The sequence below is a fragment of the Aspergillus luchuensis genome, chromosome 4 (assembly GCF_016861625.1).
Source record: "Aspergillus luchuensis IFO 4308 DNA, chromosome 4, nearly complete sequence".
Classification (NCBI taxonomy): domain Eukaryota; kingdom Fungi; phylum Ascomycota; class Eurotiomycetes; order Eurotiales; family Aspergillaceae; genus Aspergillus; species Aspergillus luchuensis.
In genome coordinates, this window is record NC_054852.1 from 3759869 (window position 1) to 3782837 (window position 22969).

At 47.7% G+C, this 22969-nt stretch overlaps 9 protein-coding genes across 9 annotated transcripts; 6 read left to right on the forward strand and 3 right to left on the reverse strand.

The window, feature by feature from the left end:
• Window positions 1-381: 381 nt before the first annotated feature.
• AKAW2_41331S (uncharacterized protein) lies at window positions 382-1953 on the forward strand (the record flags this gene model as incomplete). Its single annotated transcript, XM_041689758.1, has 1 exon — window positions 382-1953. One exon carries the CDS (start codon window positions 382-384, stop codon window positions 1951-1953), a length of 1572 nt encoding a protein of 523 aa, XP_041543411.1.
• Window positions 1954-2467: 514 nt separating this feature from the next.
• On the forward strand, window positions 2468-4099 carry AKAW2_41332S (uncharacterized protein; the record flags this gene model as incomplete). The annotated part of the gene is made up of 1 exon (XM_041689759.1): window positions 2468-4099. The coding sequence occupies one exon, from the start codon at window positions 2468-2470 to the stop codon at window positions 4097-4099; it is 1632 nt and encodes a 543-aa protein (XP_041543412.1).
• Window positions 4100-4855: 756 nt separating this feature from the next.
• On the forward strand, window positions 4856-5729 carry AKAW2_41333S (alpha/beta fold hydrolase; the record flags this gene model as incomplete). The annotated part of the gene is made up of 2 exons (XM_041689760.1): window positions 4856-5368; window positions 5421-5729. 2 exons carry the CDS (start codon window positions 4856-4858, stop codon window positions 5727-5729), a joined length of 822 nt encoding a protein of 273 aa, XP_041543413.1.
• A 113-nt stretch (window positions 5730-5842) lies between these two features.
• Window positions 5843-6325, forward strand: AKAW2_41334S (uncharacterized protein; the record flags this gene model as incomplete). Its single annotated transcript, XM_041689761.1, has 1 exon — window positions 5843-6325. The coding sequence occupies one exon, from the start codon at window positions 5843-5845 to the stop codon at window positions 6323-6325; it is 483 nt and encodes a 160-aa protein (XP_041543414.1).
• Window positions 6326-7149: 824 nt separating this feature from the next.
• Window positions 7150-8079, reverse strand: AKAW2_41335A (uncharacterized protein; the record flags this gene model as incomplete). Its single annotated transcript, XM_041689762.1, has 2 exons — window positions 7150-7962; window positions 8014-8079. 2 exons carry the CDS (start codon window positions 8077-8079, stop codon window positions 7150-7152), a joined length of 879 nt encoding a protein of 292 aa, XP_041543415.1.
• An 8360-nt stretch (window positions 8080-16439) lies between these two features.
• Window positions 16440-17333, forward strand: AKAW2_41336S (uncharacterized protein; the record flags this gene model as incomplete). Its single annotated transcript, XM_041689763.1, has 2 exons — window positions 16440-16815; window positions 16864-17333. The coding sequence occupies 2 exons, from the start codon at window positions 16440-16442 to the stop codon at window positions 17331-17333; spliced, it is 846 nt and encodes a 281-aa protein (XP_041543416.1).
• Window positions 17334-18449: 1116 nt separating this feature from the next.
• Window positions 18450-18823, reverse strand: AKAW2_41337A (uncharacterized protein; the record flags this gene model as incomplete). The annotated part of the gene is made up of 2 exons (XM_041689764.1): window positions 18450-18587; window positions 18650-18823. The coding sequence occupies 2 exons, from the start codon at window positions 18821-18823 to the stop codon at window positions 18450-18452; spliced, it is 312 nt and encodes a 103-aa protein (XP_041543417.1).
• A 98-nt stretch (window positions 18824-18921) lies between these two features.
• On the forward strand, window positions 18922-20042 carry AKAW2_41338S (uncharacterized protein; the record flags this gene model as incomplete). Its single annotated transcript, XM_041689765.1, has 2 exons — window positions 18922-19395; window positions 19452-20042. The coding sequence occupies 2 exons, from the start codon at window positions 18922-18924 to the stop codon at window positions 20040-20042; spliced, it is 1065 nt and encodes a 354-aa protein (XP_041543418.1).
• A 425-nt stretch (window positions 20043-20467) lies between these two features.
• On the reverse strand, window positions 20468-20746 carry AKAW2_41339A (uncharacterized protein; the record flags this gene model as incomplete). Its single annotated transcript, XM_041689766.1, has 2 exons — window positions 20468-20683; window positions 20738-20746. 2 exons carry the CDS (start codon window positions 20744-20746, stop codon window positions 20468-20470), a joined length of 225 nt encoding a protein of 74 aa, XP_041543419.1.
• Between the last annotated feature and the right edge of the window lie 2223 nt (window positions 20747-22969).

The window sequence follows — 22969 nt, forward strand, 5'->3', positions numbered from 1 at the left end:
GGAGAAACTAGGCGTGGGGGCTGCAGCGGCTACAGCCATCGACCTTTCGGCATCGTGAGCAAAGATTCCAGGCTAGATGTGGTTAAGCATGCTGCCGGGGGCCAAAGAGCAATGTCGGCCATGTCGCTGGTCGAGTGGCCAGTCAGTATAATGAAGGACTTGGTGGTCCACTTCCTACGCTGCATCTTAAAGGGTGACGCTAGGCCTTCCTTCCACCGATTCAGCATCCGTCTCGTGGGGGCAGGAAATGCATAGCTGAAAGTGGTATCTGCGTGTAAAATCCCGCGCGTACAGACGGCACCAAATCACGATATAAAAAGCAAATTCATCCAGCCAGTGGCCCATTAATCAACCACAGTCATTCATTCCTGGTCTTCTATAATGGCGGTTGGCTTGAAACGGGCTTTGCTTCTTGCCCTGTGGGCTAGTGGAGTTATCGCTGACTCCGGTTCAGTCGATCAAGATGGTAGCGCCCTGGGAGCCTCTGTCCCTACTATAACATCAGTTACTTCTGCTGTGGAGAACATCCCGGCCATCTATGTGGCAGAACCTCCGGCAGTGGCGATTGACAATGGCGATGGCAACAGCAAGGAGGATGAGGACGACGGTGAGACCTCAACTGCAGTGGATGTCAATCAGCTGCACCTTCGCAGCCACAAGGGAAGCAGTAGTCATGGCAAAGGAGGTCATAATCATCACTCGAAAAAGACCAAGACGAAGACGAAAACGAAAAAGAAGACCACTAAGACAACCAAAACCACCACGAAGGAGACCACCTCGACTACTACCATGACCAAGGCACACAAAACCACCACTACCACAACAACAAAACAGAAGCCTACTACTAGTACCAATGCAAAAGAGACCTCGACAAGTGAGCAGCCTGCCACCCCAAAGCCGGCCAATTCCTCTTCAAAAACATCGAGTAATGAGGAGGATCATCGTACTTCCACACGTACATCCACGAAGGGAAATTCCGCCGGCGTCACCAGTACTCACACCACCAAGTCTCATGGCCACTCAGACTCCGCCTCAACGAACAAGGCTACCAAGAATACAGCCACACCAACCACAAAGCAATCATCCCACTCCCAGACTTCCACTTCATCGTCTGCATCTGCGTCCACAACCGAAGTGCTCTGTGGATCAGACTGTTCCAGTTGTTTGTCTAATGATATAGATGCCTCTTTTGGTTCCACAAAGCGGTCTGGTCAGAGGAGTCTGATACGTAGGCTGTCATCATACTTGGAATGGATGCAAACGGAGATGAGAAAAGGGAAGCTGCTGGCGAAGGATAGTTCTAACATGAAATCTACCTCGGAAACTATAGGTTTTGATGATGACCCGTTCAACTTCAGCCAGATCAATATCCGAGGCTGTACGGTCATAGTTGTTGTGTCGAAATATGCCGTCTATCAGGCCCATTTGTGGCAAAAGCCGGGATTTGTTGTTGTCAAGGAAGGTCGAGCGGTTTTGGATGAAGAGACGTTCAAGACCAAGATCCTGGATTATCTGGCCTCCGATACAAATCTCAAGGACGAGCGCTTGACTGGGTCGTCCAAGTATCCGAGCCCTGACACTAAGGTTTACATTGGAACCCCGTTAGCGCGGACGGGTAAACAGGCTCCACGGTATCCAGAGCAAGTGAAACGCATCGCTGCGCAGGTCAATTCGGTTCTAGGCTTGTCAGCGGAACCGACGGAATATGACTACGAGACGATCAAGTCCAAAGATGACAGCGATGAGGCCATGAGCAGCGACATCACCTATGGTGAGGGTAAATTTCTCTTCCAATATCGCGGCAGTTGTGCGAGTCCCACCTGGCAGGTCTGGTATGGGGGCAAGGCCAGTGGCCCCCTCTGGGAAGCTTCGCAAAGCAGTGCGCAGAAACGGTCGGATTCGTGCTCTCTGTTGTCTTCAGCTACTCCCGCCACTGTCACAACAAAGATCTGAGCGTTTCCACGCTTTCCAAAGTGCTTGGACCTGCTGTTGAGGCATCCGAGGGGTTTGGAATAAGAGAAAGATAGCCAGCCGATCGTATTGTACCACATTGACTGTATCATAGTATCTTAGTAGTCAAATCTGTCACCCTTTACACTCGACATGATAATATAGTTGGGATTTTATTTTACTAATGATCCAGTGCATGACTCTTCACTTCTATTACAGTCTCAGAGGAGATAAATTCCCGAAATGTCAAGAGGACAATGTATCAAAAGAATGGAGAGTTTCTGACTAAATGTGACCGCGCCAAGACAGCCGGTGCGCCTCGCTGTTTCCATTGGTGGACATCCTGAAGTTCTGGAGGGCAAAGGGAAGAGACCCTTTATATACTTTCTCCAATCATTTTGGCTCACGGACCCTTTGGCGGGGTACGGCACAACTGCCGGGGACCGAAGCAGTGTCCGTCATCCCTGCTATCTCACTTCGTGAACGTTTGATATTACGCAGCACTATCTTCGTCAGAATGATTACCAACCTAGCCATCGTAGTGGCCTTCGGCATTGGTCTGAAGACTCTGCTATACATGATCATCCAGCATCGGCCCAACAGACGAGCAGCAACTGATGAGAAGCGGCCACCTCTCAAGCTCCCGCTGATCGGGGATCTTCATACCTCTCCCATAGATAAGCCCCTCGCCAACTGGGACGACTGGGCGAGACAAAATGGGCCCATCACCATTTCCAGGTTATATGGGATCGTCCCAGTCGTGATACTCAACTCTTACGAGGCGGTCACTGAATTGTTCAGTCGCCGCAGCCAGTGGTATAGCAACCGGCCGCGTTCGGCGATGATGGAGATGATCACCGGAGCAAAGCCCGGACAGTCTCGATTCACTCTGATGCATGATTATGATGATCACCTCAAGCTGCATCACAGATTGCTAGCTCCCAGTCTCGGGGCCCTCGCAGCGCCGAGATATCAGCCGTTGATGGAACTAGAGAACAAACAGTTGCTCGGTGACCTGTGTGATGCTCTCCACGGATGTCCTGATGGCGCCACCATCAGCACCGCAACGATTTATCCCCTCCTGGAACGCACTCAGTCGAGTATTATTCTGGGCTTACATTACGGCCTGCGAATCCTCCACCCCGAAGACGAACTTCTGCAGGAGATAATCGGCACTCAGGCCCAAGTGACCCATCTGGCTGCTAATCCCGGCCTACCAGATCTTATTCCAAGCTTGCGTCAACTGCCTGGATTTCTTTCCCCCTGGAAGCGTGGAGCCGATGAGCTCTTCGCAACCCAATCAGACCTCTACCTGCGTCTGTTTGACCGAGGGAGGGACTCAGACAGCTGGAACGCCACAAAGCAAGCCCTTGCAACGACCGAGAAGTACACGGCGGTACCAGATCTGGACCTTGCATTTACACTGGCCACATCTATTCAAGGTGGGATGGAGACTTCCCCTCGTCAAATGCTATGGTTATTCATTGCGATGCTGCACCGACCCTCCGTTCTTTCCCGGGCACATGCCGTGCTTGACGCAGTGGTGGGACAAGGTCGAGCGCCGCGATTCTCCGACCGGCCGAAGCTGGTATATATCGATGCCATTGCTCATGAACTCTTCCGCTGGAGGCCCATCTCGCCCGGTTCCATCCCGCGACGGGCCGACCGGGACGACGAGCTCCAGGGGCTGAAGATCAGCCAAGGCGTCACTGTCATGGCCAATGCATGGGCCGTGGGCCGAGATGCAAAAATTTTTGACTCTGCCCTGGGAGATCTCCACGACTTCGTGCCTGACAGGTGGCTGCTGCACCATGATCCCGACAACGCAGAGGCTCAGCTATGGTCCGACCTCCCGCTGCCCGTGTTTGGGCAGGGTCGACGCATCTGCCAGGGCAAGAGAATTGCTACAGATGGGGCCTTTCTGCAGGTAGCCAACTTGTTGTGGGCCTTTGATATCATGCCCGTGGAAGGGGAAGAGATGGATCCATGGGCCATGACCGTCGTGGGGTTCATGACGATGCCCAAGGAGCTGAGGATGCGGCTGAAGCCTCGCGGTGACTGGATGATGGAGGCCATCAAACGGGGACCTAAAATCGCGGCGGAGGACTTGGATCAAATGACAGGGTCTGTCAACGATCTGGAGAGGTAAACGGCTACAATATTGATTGCTGTTGATGTTAAGAGGTAATGTCGGTTATAGGACTGATGGGCACTGGTTAAGGTATGGTCTAACGGTACGGCGTGAAAGCACAGTCTAACAACATGGTAGATGAGTCAGAGAAGCTTAAATTAGAGTGAAAGTAGAAATAAAGTTGGCCATGAAAGTAAGCTTGAAACTGTAACTTTATTGTTGTGAGATTTAAAGATGCGGCCCGGTCGCCGAATAGAAAAAGCAAAAGGGCAAAAACAAACATGAAAAAAAGATAAAGTAGGTTTGTAGGAGAAGAACAAGAAGCAGAGCAGAAACAAACAAGGCAGCCCGCCAAGTCAGCATAAGATTACCAATAAGGCTTATTAAGGAGTTAAACAAGGCAAAGGATCATGGTTGTTGTTTGTATGTTGGACAAGCAGGGAATCATAATTTTTATTTGTCTCAAGGGATTGCCGACCGCGGCCTGATTCTCCGCATTCCCAACCGGTCCAGCGACTGGAAAGAGCAGCCACTCGTTGTCCAGGATAAGACCCTACACAGTCTCGTCGTAGTCAAAAATGAACGATAAGTACTGATGAGGGAGACCCCCGTGGCTATAATAACAGGGAATCATACATTCACGGATGAAGTCAGTCCTCCGTCATCCTCGACCAACCAACCACCCCGCCCCTTTCCCCAAATATGAGTCTGATGCAGATAGTATGAACACCGATTCTTATTTTACAAACGATCGTGCATGATTACTGATTCATCATGTCGCTGCTCACGCTGCACGTCGGCAGCAGCCTGGCACAGGCAGTGCTGACCATTCTCATGACCTCCTATGGCTACGCCGCTACATTCGTTATGTCCTTTACCCTTTGTCGGCTCATTCTATTTGGCAGTCTCTTGCCAATCTATCTGGGGAAGCTGTCAGGCAATATCATCCACACGGGGGTTCGGAACATCCCCAGCCTGCTCTCCAGTCAAGGGAGGAACAGGCTCATCCGAGAGGCAGAAGAGTACCGGGGTCGATGTGAGTCTCTGGCCATCGCCCAGTGTCAAGGCACATATCGCTTCAGCGAGTCCAACTTGTATCGAGTTCGTCCTCAGGGACCAGGATGGATGCCTGACATCCCTTGGGCGGATTTCACGGCGGAGATGGCCATCTGTGGAGCCACTGTCCGCTTCATGCATCAGAAACCAACACTCGACGGTCCCGCAGGCTGCAGGCGCCCGATCATCTGCCTGCATGGGAATCCGAGCAATTTCTTTATTTGGAGAAATGTATAGATGGTAAATATCAATCTTTAGATAAGAATATGACTGACCCCAGCAGATCCTTCTTCATCTGCTGGACCAAGGTCATGAAGTCTATGCGCTCGACTGGCTCGGGCACGGTCGCAGTGACAAGCCGACGCATCCCGAATCGGTTACCTTGAACTGCATATTCACACGCTTTTGCAGTTGTTCAAGGTCTGCAATCTCCGCCAAGCAACTATCGTCGCGCATGACTGGGGAGGATACGTCGTTGACCCCGCTAGTATCTCTTGCTGTCTCCGTCCATGGCTCACTGTCTCTAGGTGCGTCGCATTGTGCGCAATCCCGCAGCTGCCTCAGATGGCCTGCACTTGCCTCCTTCTCCTGAACTCCTTTCTGCCACCCCGTCCGGACGATTGGAACCTTCACTACAGCTTAATCTATGTCATCTGATTTCTTTCGACGGGCCTCCTTGGCGGCTATATGCCCGAGTCAGGAGTGATGCGTTTCATGTCCCCACATTTGTCGCAACCCGAGATCGATGGATACAGTGCGCCGTATCGATCTCTCCCAATAGCCACCAAGGCCAGTGTCTTCCGGTTCGGGCACATTGTCCCAGTTACACCGCGCTTTGCCTTACATGGCCTCCGGCAGACGCGGATGTGGAAATTGTTGGAGGGTCTCTGCGGACCGCGTCATTTTGACAACCTTAGTCAACAGGCCAGACTGGCAAAGCGCGGGGAAGAGGTCCGACAGAGCTGGAGAGCGTGCCTCGGAAAGGATGACCCAGACGTTGCGGTGGTGTTCGGAGAGCAAGACCCGCTCTTGAAGCTGTACAAGGACATCCTCGTCGATTGCATCCATCCGGCACATATAGTTGAATGGGCGCCACAGGGCATATGGCTTTCTGGAGGAGGCCACTACCCCATGGAAGAGAAAGCGGCTGATATATCCCTCTTGATCGAAAAGCTTGCAAGCCAATGATACAATATGACCTAGATATTTATCAGACGCTCTGCTCTGCTCGCGAAGGGACAATCCAATTGCAGGCAAGATAGCGAGTTGGCAGGCAGGGAGATTGAGTGCTATTGAGGCAGAATTTATAACTCATCCATTCGCCAAAAGCGAAAAATGCCATAGGACACTCGATGATACATACTCCAGTGGATTGAAAACTGAAGTAGTGTCGAGGTTTAGGAATGTAGTGCTGCAGTGAATCCCTCTCCGATCGGCAGAGTGTTGAGCTGAGCATGAGTTTGTTGACTATAGCGAATTGTATCGTAATGGTCCTGGGATTCTCGCTTTGCTTACCACCATCAACAAACCATTTTGCCACCAGTCTGTCAGACAGCCGCTGAATGAGCGACAATCGAGTCACTGCCCTTCATATCCTACAGAAGGCAGACTTAGTCCAGCGAAACAGGGGCTACTTTCGTGTGCATATGGGATTCATGTCAAGGGACATAATGGCTTTTTTGTGCCACAGCAGATAAGTGAAGTATATGTTCCAACTCGACTATCATTCCTTATATCTGTGAGTTCAGAGGCAAGCTAGGTCTCAACGTGAAAGAAACACCTCAGTATGAATGAAAAGCACACTAGGTATCTCGGCTCACACAACCCAATGCCCTCAACTGCATCAATAAAAAAACACACCACTCGTGCACCCTACTAACTTCACCCTGGTTTCCTGTTTCCCACTTCTCCACATGTTGAATGCTCCGTAAAAACCCTAAAAAGCAAGAGATTTCAAACCTAGGGGCATGTTTTGGGGAGCACAACGACGTCCTGAGTACCATATGGCGTATTTAGTACGAGTCCATAACATCCTTCTCACTTCTCTTCAGACCACCACCAGCCAGCGAGATGATGGCGTCAGTGGGAATAGGCTCCTGACGTCGTCCAAGGCCACCTCCGATCAGAGATCCCTGGGCGTGGGCGGGGATAGGCTCCTGACGTCGTCCAAGGCCACCTCCGATCAGAGATCCCTGGGCGTGGGCGGGGATAGGCTCCTGACGTCGTCCAAGTCCACCTCCGATCAGAGATCCCTGGGCGTGGGCGGGGATAGGCTCCTGACGTCGTCCAAGGCCACCTCCGATCAGAGATCCCTGGGCGTGGGCGGGGATAGGCTCCTGACGTCGTCCAAGTCCACCTCCGATCAGAGATCCCTGGGCGTGGGCGGGGATAGGCTCCTGACGTCGTCCAAGTCCACCTCCGATCAGAGATCCCTGGGCGTGGGCAGGGATAGGCTCCTGACGCCGATTAAGACCGAGCCCTTTAAGACCGAGCCTAAGGAGAGAGTTCTGAGCATCGCCAGGTAGAGGCTCCTGGCGGCGCCCAAGCAGGGAGGCCAAGATCTCAGCCGGGACATCCTCATCACCACGTCGCTTGAGGCCACCACCAGCCAGTGAGATGATGGCGTCAGTGGGAATAGGCTCCTGACGCCGTCCAAGTCCACCTCCAATCAGAGATCCCTGGGCATGGGCGGGGATAGGCTCCTGGCGGCGTGCATATTGACTGTCACTGACCTCATACGGACATATCTCGGTATCGGTGCAAACGGGGCCGGGACCAGTGGGGATGTCTACCTTCGCATTGGCATTCTCATTGTTGGCGTTACCCTTGTTTTATAATCAGTCACTACACATAGATTTGAGTATGCATGGTCTTACCTTGGGGACAGGCGCTGCCAGCACCGAAGTAAAGAGCATAACTGCAGTGGCCAAAGAGGTCTTCATTGTGAACAGTTTGATTTCTGGAGCTTTTTGGGAAGTAGGACTTGAGCTTCTGGTGTAATTTCGTGATGGAGATATTGGATTTGAAGAGCAATCGCTCGGTTTATATACATCGTGTCTATAGGGATATTCCTTTTCTGATTTGCTTTGTGTGAAACAACCAATGTCACTATCGGGTAATGTGTGCGAGGCAACTATCCTTCAGCTCATGTTGATCAACCTACAGCAATTTCACTAAATTCAACAGAGCTTCTTCTACATCCAACAGGCAGGTCGACGATTCGAGAGCTCTCCCACCATAGCTAGGCAAAGGGTTGGTCTCACATGAGGCGGGAGATAGCCCGAACTCCGCGGCATTTCGAAATGCAGGATAAAGCGCCATGTCCGGAGCCTTACGTATGCAATAATGCTCTTGGATGCGTGATGAGCCAAGAAGACCGAGTTGATTGTGCTGAAGCGGGTGTGGTAACGAGAGGGGATCCCCGGGAGGGGTTCGGCTTCGAAATGCCAACGGATCAAGAATTGCCTGATTCGTGCCAACCTCATGCATGGTCGAGGAAAACCAGCAAATTAGACCAACTAAATCTGACGAAGACAATCATTGCTCTCCACTTAACCTACAAGTAGCATGTCCAGTAGTGGGGACTAGTTTCTGCCGGATCTTACACCCGCCGAGGAGAATAAGATAAGCTAGAATCTTATGGGTAGCCGGTGTAACTCTCGGCCGCGTTCAGCCCCAGAAAAAGCACGTTCGTCTTTAGAGGCAAAGTGTGATAGTACACAAAAGCATACATACATGGCACCATTTATACTACTCATTTGGATTACGACAATACGCCAATCGTGCGACAAGGACATATTGACCTGACTCCATAATCGGTAGTAATGTGGCGTCATAAACTGAATCCGGGCTCCCAAACCAACAATATCTTGTCGACGACCAGAAAAGACAACGTTACCCTCCTGGACGACATGTAACTAGGTACAAATTGCATATGTATCTGAACTGTTTTGGGGTCCCTGATTGCCCTTTTTGTCCCCATGATGCTCCATGGCTAAGACGCGACATTGGACCTCCTCGGAATAAGCATTTAACAGCCTGGAGTAGCTCAGAGATATGCTGGCTATCAGTAGTCACAACGAGCTCGACTAGTTTGATCTTATAAATAGGGCTATTGGCAAATGGCATGATCTTCGATCTATACCTCTGGAACATGAATGTGCTAACATGTGTAGTAATTGCTATTACGGAGGTCCACATGCCCGGCCCACTCACCACACAGAACCATGAAATAGGAAAGATCTACAGGCCACCCAAATCCCGGCTTTTTGCCACACAAATAGTCCATTTGCTTAGGCTCAAATGAGCGATAGCTCATGCATGCCTAATAGAATAACACATAATCCTGTGTCATCTCAGTACCGAAAAGGAAAAGCCGCTTGTCTGCCCACAGATCATCTGGCTCGTGCCTTGACCGATATGACACTACTCAGAAACCTGGGAGACCGCACCTAATACGAGCTCACCTTGATGTAGATTTCAAAGTTATATCAGACCATCTGGAATCCCTCCATTTTGGTGATCCGTATAGCTATGTCTCAAGCAGCTGGGCCTCTCCAACATCCCTAATACCAAGGGGAAAGAGAGCAGTTAGATGGTTGGTAAAGCAGAACTACCAATGCAGAGGATCTACTCAACAGTATCACCGCTGGTATCCTTTTTGTATCGGTGAATGCCGGAGAATGTGACATTATGTATTAGTATACTGGTTTGTCCTATTTACCTGTACTGGTGATCGGCCTTCTTCCCACCTAGACGGACTATCGATGTGGCATCTAAACAGCAAAAGCAAGGCCCGGGCTACCGGCAATCTCGACTTCCTTCGCCCGAATATCACCGAGTAGTCGCAATGGAAAAGAATTATGGATTTGCTCTCGCAAGCTGCAGATAGAGGTCGGTTCCACGATCTGAGAGGAGGCCAATACATACTGACCGAGGAGTACAGGCGGGGCCCAGGCAGGGCACCTCAACTGTCGATCATCTTGAATTTGAGTCATCATGTGGTTATAACCATGAGACGCATCCAATGGTGTGCGTGCATGTACACGTCGCCATATATCCTAGAGAGTGCAGGATCTGCAATGTATATATCTGTTGGGATTTTGTATCTACTATATATACTCTTCATGAAGAGACACCGACCAGAGAAGTAAGCTCGCCATAATATTATTTCCATATTCCCTTCTTCAACCTGGCTATATGCCTTTTCATTGTGATTCCCCGAATAACCACATGATGTACGCGCAAATTGCCCAGCGCTCAAGTTCTGAGTCACTGCCTATTGTGAAGGATAGGACTAAGCCAAGGTTTCGGTATCTGAAGGTGGAAGGCATATTTACAATTATTCTCCTTCTTCTTGCCACCTTTGGGGTCATTGATCTCTGTTACCAAGCATACAATAGGATTTACACTACCAACCACATCCACATCCACGCAAATACACAACCCGAGCCAGATATATCTTGTAATTGCGGAGACACCATCACAGAGGCTCTTTCAAACGACTGCAAATATGATTCTTTAGCTGCAGCGTGGCTTCCGCCAGCGTGTCGGAACGACGAACTCACCTCGGCTTTTGAAAAGGTGGGGTCAAATCCGGATGGAAGCTGGCCTTACTTTGCTGATGTGAACATGACGCGACCGCTTTCACTGAAAGAGGTGTCTATGCTTCCTGATACTAGAGCAGGGGGTGGAGAGGCACAAAATGTCTTTTACACGACCCACAGATGGCATTTGGTGCATTGTATGTATTACTGGAAGAAAATGTTCTTGTCGCAAGAGCTGGGAACAACAATTGAGAGGAGATATAACAATGCGGGGCATATTGAGCACTGTCTGAGGGCGGTACTGGAACAGAAAGAAGGCCTGGACAATGTTACCACGGGGGCTGGAGTGGCGTTGCACTCCGATTGGATCAATGGCAGGCCAGATATGCAAGAGAATCGCCATGGCCATAACCACAAATAGTACTGTTTGTGATTATCTATCTATCGAGAAACAAGCCCATGTATTTCTCGATTGAAATCATATAACAGTGCCTTATGTAAAACTGGAAAGTGATGTCGCCTGCTCATCTCAGATCCATAACAGTATGGCCTCATTTCGTTTTAACTGTGTTCTCGACAAGTAAAGGGTGAGGTGTCTTCTTGCAATAGCGACATAGCATCTAACACCACGTAAAGCTTCCATGAATACTGGTCAATATGTCGTCACAGTCATGTTTATGGCCATATGCGCCAGGCGTCTTTTTTTAGAAAAAAAATGTAGACTGTGAAGAATCTTAGTCTAAGCCTAATACCTATACAAAAGATCCCCTAATATGGATATTCTGGTACCTGAGATGCCTCTAGTATTGCATCCCACATGGCATACTCATTTATAAGGGGATATATATATTGATTTTGAGGGTGGATAGTGTATTATAACAGCAGCCTAGTCTAGAACATGGAAGCTCTTGATAAACTTGTCCTAATGTATGTAACATAAGTGATATCTCAGGCAGGGAATGTATTGGAGAGGTAGCATTCCATTATACTAGTTTTGTGTAGCTTGAGGGATACACTTCTTCATCTAGAAGAGCAAGCGAGTTGATTAGAGTTTTTGTATACTTTCTAATATTATAGTAAGAATGTTCATAAAAGATTCAAGAAGTAATTGAGCAGAGAGGCTAATTATTCTTGAGTTTAGGCTTGTTGTTGACTTTCAGTGTTAAAGTTTTCTGGCATCATGCAGGGGTATATGGGTCACGGGACAAGTATTAATACTGAATAGAAAACAAGCCAGGTAATAGTTTAAGTCATGGTTCCTGGTGAACCTTTTATGGAGATTATACTTGATGTGGTTGCTGAGTACTGTACAATATATATAGGATTAAGAGGAACATGTTTCCTAAGCAAAACCCTCTCACATTCAATAACGGCTACTCATATGATATCAGATTTGATATGCTTATAATAAAGCTCTACTCTAGGCAGGTTGTGGTACACAGTTAGTATAAACTAAAATGACCAGTCATTACCTCTATTCCAAGATAGTACGGGTATGTAGGCAATACATGAGAGATCGTTATAGAAGTAAGGATAAGGACATCGTGCTATAAGCGGTGGATCAGAAGTAAGGTTCAGTGGTGAAAGTAAGTAGGTTGAAGGATAGACTGCCTATATCATATCCGCACATCAAGCCGAGTCATTGTACAGCCAACAAAGTAACATCATTCATTAAACATTAACAATGTTCTCAGAAACCATCAAAACGTGCATTTTACTATGAAATTTCAATCTTATTCTGATTAGGGCCTCTGGGAGTCAAGATAAGCATGAAGACTACTATTGCGTAACATCAGCTACCGTTATATGATACTATATATTCAAAAGCTGCACTCTATAGACAAGAAGTTTCGATTACTTCTACAAATCCAATCCTAATTGGATGGAAAATTGACTCGTATCAATCGGTTACGCATATATACTAAAAAAAAAACCATTGAATTGAACTGACTGAACCAGAATGTAGAGTAGCCTAAACTACTAGCAATCGTGAGTTGATAAATGAAAGGTTTACAACTCTACAACTTAACATCTTGCATATTGCGTAGGCAGGCCAGTGACTCCACCATCACTTTCTCCCACTCTTTGGTGAGCCGGGATCTTCCTGCAGGCAACAAATCTTTTTGAGATAATCTAAGTAGATTGTTCTTATTATAATAATCTGCTAATATTTCATCAGTCTGGAAAAATAACTCAGTCCTTTTTAATTTACAATAATCGAGACAGATGTAAGGTCTCTGATAGGAACATCCTAGTCTGCTATAAATCATATTAGCATAAGAGGTTTAGTTAACCCCAGGTATACAGAGTAGATTTTAACCCAGTATCCCGGAGGGTATTGGTTTCTCCTTACAAATTAGGCATAGCCTATGTGATGATTGACGTTCGGCTGAAAGGAGCTACGGAATCTGTATAACAGATTAATATATCTTAAGATTTCTTGAGGTGTGTATACTCAGCCGCAATATGACCGAGCTATTCCGGGCGGAACATGTAGATCCCGGAACAAAGGAAGGCGGCGGTTACATACCTTGACACATAGTGCATGTTGCACAGCTTCTCAGGCTTGATCTTTTATCACAAATTACCGCTTCCAATTTGCCGGAAACTTCTATTGTCTGTGCAAAACTGCAAAATATCGTCACAATCTATTGATTATTCAAGCCCGGTATGGCGACCATTCGTAATTAATTCACTTCCTTCGGATCGGGATTGAAGTGTGGGTAGGTGTGTATAGATTATATTACCAATAGAAGACCCTGGTGATCGATATAGACTAAGCTTGTCTAGACCGCGCATAATGTCCCGTGTCAGCAGATAGTGGTTCGCCTCGGTCCCAAATTCCAAATTGTGAAGCATGATATAGCGTACTACCATTGCTCCTGAGTCATGCAAAGTACGAATCGTTCGCTCACACGAATCATGAAAAATAGGGAACCGGTATATGGTAATCCAGTCATAGACTCTGACCAGACCTGCGTGTTTATATTGGAGATCGGCATCCCATCGCCATAACCTCAGTGTACTGACGTAACAAGGCGATAATGATTCAGCAATTAGAGATGCACTCAGAAGTCATGGCAATGATTTTGCCGCGGAAGCCCCGGCACTCTGGTCGAACTTTCTATTCCATTGCAATGATGACAGATCACTTACGGTTGTTGAGAGCTGTGTCGGTTTCTGCCAGAACAATGGGGTTGGAAATAGTGACACTTGCTCCAATCAAGGGCCATGGATTTGAATGTATGTATATTACCTATCTATACCTTAAGATGCTGAGTCTTGGTTGTAGGTTGGTAGGTGATAGGAAGTGGTCAAAGACCACGTTGGCAGGGGTGGTGAAGGATCAGGTGATGCCTGGCTAAAGTGAAAGTCTCTATATTCTATGGCACTTGAAACATTGTGAAGTATATCTCATCTTGGACGGCAAGGAACAACAGGAGATGATATAGCTGTTCTGGTTGCTTATCAAGTTGATATATGTATGTGTTCAATAACTGGATACGCAGACAACTCATGGAGTCAGCAAAGGTTTTTCAGCCAATGTGAAGCCTAGCTTAGATATAACATATACATCCTATTACACTACATACTTACCGCTCCACGGTATATCTCAAAAATAACCATTTTCAAGTAACACTAATAAACCTTTCATCTATATTATGATAGCTCTCTTAGAGTGGTTATACCTAACCGTTATACCTTAACCTAACCTTAACCTACCCGTCAGGTTAAAGTATAGTCAGGTTAAAGTATAATGGTTAGGTATAACCACTCTATACTTATAGTCATCAGCCTTCTTATAATTATTATTAGAGCAGTAAATTTCAGTGTATTAGTATTTCTATTAGGGATCTGGATTAGGTAGTTCTTCACTATACTAGTTAATATATTAAATTAATTAATTATATCCCTGAGGATGATCTTGGCAGGGACTAATTTACCCAGACAGATCTAGTTTTTTTTTGTTTAGTTAGATTATATATAATTAGAATAGCTAAGAACCTTTTCTAATCATACAGGGATTACCTAATCTTTTATCTAGGGTCAGTTTTCCTCAGTGTATACTGTCTTGAGATTATATAATAACTGCTAGTAGTAATTACTGACTAGAGAATATATGCTACTTGAATCTTATTAACTAGTTACAGAGTGGTTAGTATATTAACTACCATAATATCTATTAGCTTCTATCAGAGATAAAGCTGGTTTATGTTATAGTAGGACTCCAGAAGACTTGGAAAGATAGAGATAAGAAAGTTGACTAATAGTCTCTGAAAGGTAATAGATCTAGGATTGATCCATAGATAGACATTGGATGTTCATGATTTCCTGTTTGCGTCGTCGATGCTGGGTCAGGGTGGGAGACATGAGTAGACGTAATTAAATCACTAGCATGAATGGAATTCCTTGGATCTTGCATGCCCTCGTAAGGAAGTCACCTCAGATAGCAAGTGGACAGCAGGGCCGTAACTCCAAGACACTTCCAAGTTCCTCAGGAATGGTTTTCCCTATTCTAAGTAGACTGGACTTTAGTATGTTTACTATTCCTGGATATAGGTGCTGTCATTCTACATGAGTCCCACGGATACCTATCTTGTCGTATTGACTCCAATCCGATGTTTTGATAATATCATGAGATCACATGTACTGTATTGTACGCGGGAGATGAGACCAAATGAAACATGAAATACCTCCCCATTTTGTCTTCACTACTGCGGAAATTGTCCAGGTAGTCAGGAGAATCCTGGTCTGTTATGCTTCCACGTAACCCGGCCCAACCAGATTCTATGGCATGGTCTCGGGTTGAAGGTGTTGGGATTTTTGACGGAAGATTCACTGTTTCACTATCATTAGAAAAGAATAGGAAACATACACCGAGTAAAGCCGAAATGAGTTTTCTATTAGACTGGATCAAAACAGAATAAAGGACATTCCTTCCATATACAAGGCCTTACCATCTCTTATGTAGAGCCTCGGTTCACAACAGCAAGAGGTCAATTGTGTCAAGCGGCTCAAGTTATTGACTGTATGATACAGTTCACCCTGGCCAAATGACTGATCAGAGTTATACTGAAATTTTACCCGCGGACACCCGCCAAGAACCCATAGGCGGCCTCAGAAACACCCCGCGTTTTGGGAGGTCGGACTGTCTTCATGTGCTGGTGAACTTTCTGCCCAATCCATCTTGCTCTCTATCGCGTGTGCATTGTACTGATGTAGGTACGATCGTCCCACCAAGAATACAGCTAGAATGCTTTTGGCGGTAAGTGAGATCATAAAATTACTGACCCCGAGAGAACGACGCGCTGGATATAGCGTCGGCCCTTCGGGGCATTTTGAAAGTTGTCTCGATTGTCTTGGGCTCGCTAACCTATTCTAGTGTGATCTGTGCCGTTCAAGGAAAGTATGAATTTACTTTACTATTAGCATTGCGCCTGCTAAAACATATGACTAGGTAAGATGTGATAGACAGGCGATATGCGCAAATTGCGTGGACGCGAGAGTTGAGTGCCGGAGAGACCGGCGGCCCAAAGCCCCATCGAAACCAAAGGCCCCATCAAGGTAATGCATTGGATTTAAGAATCGTTATAGTCTGTTACTGACTAAATAGCATCCTATCTCTTGGAGAGCGGGTTGCAAACCTGGAAAGATTGACAAACCAGCCTAGGGGGTACTGATAACGCTGTCTATTGTGTTCTCTGATTCTGACCCGTCCGCATAGAAACAGCCATAGTCCGAATGTACCCGATGCGATGTACACTGAACCTAATAATACAAATGAATCAGACAAAGAGACTTCCGCAGAGAGGAGGAAGTTGAATGCTCATACCACGCGATCGGAAAGTGCTCCCCAGGGGCATGCCGAATGGGCCACTGCTTCTGAAGATTCTTCTCACCGCGCAAAACAGGCCAAGGTTATTCTTCAGAATGAGCTGAGCATCGACAATGATCTAATACCTGACCGGCGGACAATCCTCCGCTCCGCGTTAGATCTTGTTGAAAAGGTGGTGAACAGAAAGAATTTGGACTTGGGTGAATCTTCATCGCTCAGGATGGCTGAAACCCACTACGAAGGCATTGAGGTTCCAGACGTGCCTCCACCAGAATTATTGTACATGCTTCTTCGAGGTACTTCCCTTGCCCCTTGTTTTATCCATCTCTTCTAATGTTGTGTAGAGCAATCACCGACATTGAATGTTGGAAAATACGTTCAAGTTCAATGGCCTGACCATGTCACTGGCAAATCGCTGGAAAATATGGCCATAAGGCTCCTGAACGGTGATGCTCACGGACAGCTATACCATCAGCTCTGTGTCTGTATTTATGTAAAGGCTGTATGCCATGTAGATCAGCTATCAAGCTTGTCAAACAACGCCACTCTCTTAAACCGACTTCTGGGCTCTAAGAAGGTGTATGAGTTCGCTGCCATTCGAGCGCTTAAAGAGATCGACATATGCACCACGCCAAGTTTCACGTTGGTTCAATCGCTGATATCTGGTGTGAGTACCCGCAGTGGCCCTTCGAGATTTATGGATACTTACGCCGGTGGTGCAGGCCAAATTAATGCAACAAACCGGCAGGATGGATCAATGCTGGGTGCTCAACTCGTATGCGGCACGCTTGATTGTCGCCTTGAATTATCATGAAATTGACCATTTGACCCCCGATAATAAAGAAATCTTGAGTGCAGTATTCTGGTGTTACTATCTTGACAAGACTTTGAGTTCCCTTTTTATACGGCCAATGTCGTTACCGGAGCCGTGTATGCCTCTCGACCAGATGCATCGGAAGGATGAGTCAATGGCATATGGCACCGTGGTTGAAATTATCTCGGATCTAGCTCGAGTGCAGGGCGAGTTGCTAGATATCTCCCTTAATGGGAAGCGCAGGTATGCCACTGAAATATCAGCCAGGTGCGAACACCTCCGATCAAGAATGCACGGGATACATAATAAAATGGAAGCTGTGGGTAATACTCTCGCTAAAGGTTGTACTTGCCGACTGATAAGAGAACCCCTTAGGTTGGTCACTCTATAATCGATGCCATTGTCGACGAATGGCACGGGACAGAATTTTGTTACTATGCGATTTTGGTGGACGTTCTTCGGGCACAGCTAAAGCATGACCCAAAGGCAGCAGCGTATAAAGAGTGTTTATCAGCTGTCAGGACCTCGCTACGAGCGTTTCAGCATATTCAGAATAATCTTGCAGACGTACCGGGGATCGAGGGTTCGTATCCGTCGTTCTTGACATGGTTTGTCGCTCGTGGCTGAGGGGAGATTCCTTGAAGAAACGTGACTGACACCCATATAGGACCGTTTTCTTATATCCACTCAGTCCATTGTCTAGATGGCACGGACGGCTAGACTCAACTTACTGCAAATTCATGTGCAACATTGGAGAAGATATCTGCATAATGAACTCTTTGTTCTCGTTCGTCATAATCTCAACGGCGCGGGGGCGTTGCTCCGGCATAAAGAGACTGTCTATGTTTGGCACGGAAAATAGAATAGGCGCTGGCACTGGTCAACAGTCTATACAACACCAGCTGAATGATTCTTACCATCAATACCGAACACATGGCTCTCATTCATGAACGACAGGTGGGCGATAGCGCCAGCCCTGCAGATTCCGTCATTAGAAAGCTGGGCACACACAAACCGCGCCCCCAGCTGTCGGATAATTAATTACAAACATCACCCTCTACCCCCCGGGCTCATTAACTTACCAATGCCCGGCGCAAACAAATGGACTTCCCCGTTTCATCCATACTCTGCTTCGACGTCCTTTACCCACTTAGCAGCAATGCGGTCGGTGAATTCCATGTGCTTGTTCTTCCAACTCTGGAAGTCAAAGGTCGGATCGTTCAACGGGCTCTGGGAATGCTTCCAAATGGGGTCCTAGGTACAGATCGTAAATCTCTGCCATTTATCTAAGGGTCTGCCGAACTATGCAGTCATACCCCGGCGAAATAATCGACGCCCAATGTCAGATACCCGCAAGCGGCAAACGCATCCATTGTAAGAAAGTCATTGATGTGCAAGCCAAAGGCATTTGGGAAGAACAACAGAACATGTCCGTTTGACTTCGTCTTGTCCGGTGTGGCCACGTAGGTGTCCACGCCTCCAATCTGCATGCTCTTGCAGCCAGGTTTTTGTACGCAGATCTCCTCACTTTCCTGTCTTATCAGCGTGAATTCCCGTTCACACTGTCTGTCATAGATCTTAACGAACCATGGCGCGGCAAGTCTGCCTGGGGCCACCCAAACTACGTCCGCAGAAGTGTCTGTCACTCTCCATCCACGTTAAAGCCAGCTATAGGAGCGGCACTAATGCTGAGCAGGCCCATCGCCGCGCAGTCCTTGAAATAATGAACAAATATATCTCAATTCAAAAGGTCCGTTTCAGCAAAACCGTAGTGGGTGTTCAACAGCATCCAGGCAAGGTCATCTTGAAGTTTGCAGATGGCGGTACTGCTGAGGCTAGTATCCTTGTTGGCGCCGATGGTATTAAAAGTACGGTGAGGAAGCATGTTTTGGGACCGTTGTATACCAGCCAGGTTGAACCGGTGTATGGCAACTCGTATTGCTACCGAGGTATGATTCCAATATCTGAAGCCAAAGAGATATTTGGAAATCTAACCGACGTGGCCAAGATGTACGTGGGCGAAAAGCGCTGTTGTGTCACGTATATGATTTCGAAAGGCGAGGTAAGTTTGATATTTTGCTGGGTTGCGATTATGTGCTAAACGATGCCGATTTCAAGCAATTCAACTTCCTCCTCTGCGCGCTGGATGATAAGCCGTGGGGACTCAAGAACTCAGTGTCTCAGAAGATCAGCCATGGGGCCATGATGGCTGACTTTGAAGGCCCCGAAGTGGACGAACGATTCCGCCGCTTGCTGAGGGAGGCCAGACCGGTGAAGTGGGGATTCTTACATCATCGGTACACGTCGACATATTATCGTGATCGGGTCGTGCTTCTGGGTGACAGCGCCCATGTGTCTCTGCCGTTCCAGGCCGCTGGTGCTGGTCAGGGCTTAGAGGATTCCTTGATACTCTCTAACCTTCTGGCCAGGATATATCACGCCCCTGACCAAGGCGCAGCACTGGCGCCATATATTTCTGCCGGCCTTGTAGCGTATGACGCTATTAGGCGGCCAAGGGCTCAGAAACAATTAGAGCGGGCGTATGAAATGAGCCACATGCTTCACTTCCAGCACCCGGAAACTGGCAAAACACTTGATAAAATAGCTTCAAAACTGCAAAGACAATGGTTTGACTGGATCTGGTTTCATGACCTGAATGCAGACATTGACGCTGCATTCCACAAAATTTACGAGGCCTTGAATGCGTAAGTCAACTCTGATAATGTACGCTGCTTGACATGAGATAAAGCGGCGTGTATACACACCTAGTCCAAACACTCATGCTAAAGGAGGTCCGGTTGTATACAGGGCGAAGATTTGACGTCAGATAATCTCACTAACTCCATAAGGGTCGGATCGCTTTTCTGTCCACTCTGTCCGATTCTGGTAGCTTTTGTTGAAATACGCATTTATACTTTGTGTCAGACCCATGTGCGCGTCCAGGACTTTAATACATATGCTTTCTCGTATATCTTTCCTATAAAGGATCAAAATGCGTTCTTCTGGAGTGAACGTCAAGTTTACATTCATATTATCTCGTGCTAAAAATGAATACAATCCTAATCTCCCCAGATAGCCGAGTTTATCGGAGACTGCCGACTGTCGTCGAACAAGCTACACCTGTAGGCAATGACTTAGTAGGTGGAGCTTAGCTGGTCGACGATCAAGCTCAATCCGCCAAAGGATTGACCGAATGACTCGCCCGTGGGAAGTGGGACCAATATCTGGGTCTGGTAGAGATGGAAGTCCAACGGTAGACCAAAGCTGTTTGTACGTGAGCTCCTCACTTCCTGTATCCGCAACACAGCCATTGCTGAGGTTATCGTGTTCAGCAACTGGACGACGATATTCTGCCGCGTCAGCCTTCAAGCACTGTGGTACGGAGATTTTTTAGCACCACTAACCTTGGTCATCCTGTGGTTTGGAAAGGTGTGCGATGAACCTTGCACAATTGTACACCACATGATTGTCCTTGTCTAACTTATCTAGGGATTCCACCGCTTGATTCAGAAAGTCCTGAACAGAGCTCTGAGTGGCATTGTCGTTAATATAGACTCCATGTTGCTCCAACACGGACCGTCCCAGGATCACCAAAGCCAGATTTAATAATCAACGTGATCTGTTAGTATGCTAATGTGCAAGGATACATGGCTCAGTCTACATGGGAATCACCTACCATGAAATAAAATGAAGAACCAAACATCTAACTTCGTGTGAGAAGGGTACGGCGGGCTGATAACTGCATGCACTATGTCGATTGTCCTCTCAGCAGAGACTATGCACTCGTGAGCTTCCGCCACTGCAAGCTGAGTTCTATAGGGTAATGGTCTCCCTGTATGAGAGGCTTCCAAGGTCAAGTAACGCAGCCTAGCGCATAGAAGTGGTCGATGGATTAAAATATTCACGAAATGATATCGAAGCGTAAGAATGATCCGCAACCGGTTCGATACTGTATTTTCATTTTGCAAGCGAACATCCGGTCCAGTGTCATACAGGCCCAAACATGATGGTAAACTTGAAGCCCATCGCTGAATGTCCTGTCGCATCGTGCTTGCCGCCTGAATAGCGGTACTCTTGTCGATCTTTTGATCCCCGGGCCCGAGGTTCTGGCCGTATTGTGTGGCTAGGGACAGACCCACGACCTGGAGCAGCCGCACGGTCGCGTCGAAAAACGCCGTGTGAATGTCTCCGTCATTCGAAAGATTTGTGATTGTTTCCGTCATTGTTACCCAAGGCGATGGCAACTTCACCATGATATACTCGTCTGGAATAGCCGGTGGGCGTCCCCACGTGACGCTCAGGATTTTGTCTAAACAGTAGATCGTGAGCCAAGTACGTCGGCAGATTTCTTGCTGTATGGGGTGAAGCCCCTGTGCTGCTTGCTTTGAGTGCAGACCTAACGCCGTCGCTATTAGTACGAGCATCCCATGCATTGTCCACATCTAAACAGGCATCTGTGTGCCTTAGGAGATAGAGCACGGCCAGCAGAAGATAGTGTACAATGTCAAGGCTGACTGTTCGCACTGACAATTCGCTGCAGAGGGATACCGCCCGTTGAAAAAGCACATGGGACCCCCTGAAGCGATGCTTTGCCGAGACCTTCCCATTTTGATTGATGTGAGTAGCCATTGCAAATGTCATGGTGAGCACGCCGAGCCAGCCTCTCCGGGCGTTGACAAAACCGCTTGCCTTGTACTCATTATATGTGTCTCTGAAGGTCGGCTCATGGAGAAAAGAAAACAGAGAGCCATAGTCATTGAAATGAATGTCCAGCAAGGAGTCCATCTCTGTTTCGGAAACAAAGGTCGCGGGCGAGGAAGGCTGATTTTTAGGAGACGCCATTACTGACCGCTGTTGAGACACCGGCGCGATGTTGCACTCGACAGACCCGGTTCCATTGCATGGTGACTTCGTCTTGGTCCGCTTGGCGGCCAAATCTAGAGACATAGCCTCTAGAAGACGACGCGTGAACATAATGCTGGATGATTCGCCGTAAAACTCAGTAGTCGGTTCGTTGACAAAACCAAGGGCAAGGCCAACTGTCTTTGTGTCGTCCGACCCGGGGTCCTCCCCATTGACCCCATCGACGTGAGCCTCATCTTGTATCTGTCGGACAGTACTGATGCTTGGGTGAACATCCATTGGTGGATCACATCTGTTTACTTTATCTGTTGCGCATACGGAGAGATGCCCTGTCAGCAAGTCGTCATGCCGTTGCAGTCGGCTCTCGACGCATCTCAGCCGTTGTTCCAGGTCTGCAACATATATCTGCGGAACAAAACATTTGTTGAGCAGTCGGAGGATACATACACAAACTCAATGGTCAGTGATAAGCATTTTGAGCACGACGGCCGCTGTCCATCGCATCTGTGCAATCATCTCTTAAGCACAATATCCAGCCTGCGGACCACGATCCATATCACGGACTTGCTCACCTGGACTTCCGCGCTCGGCATGCACTGCACGCCAAAGCGGTGCGTCGCCGTTTTGCCAGTGGCTCTCCTTCTCTATGCGTCTGAATCATATCGTCAGGTTACGCAGATGTGGTTGGTGCCATTAGGTAGTGTAACAACCAAATGGCGCATTGCGCGGATCACTTCACATCAGGAGAAGGGCTGCATGTAGTGGACGCTGGA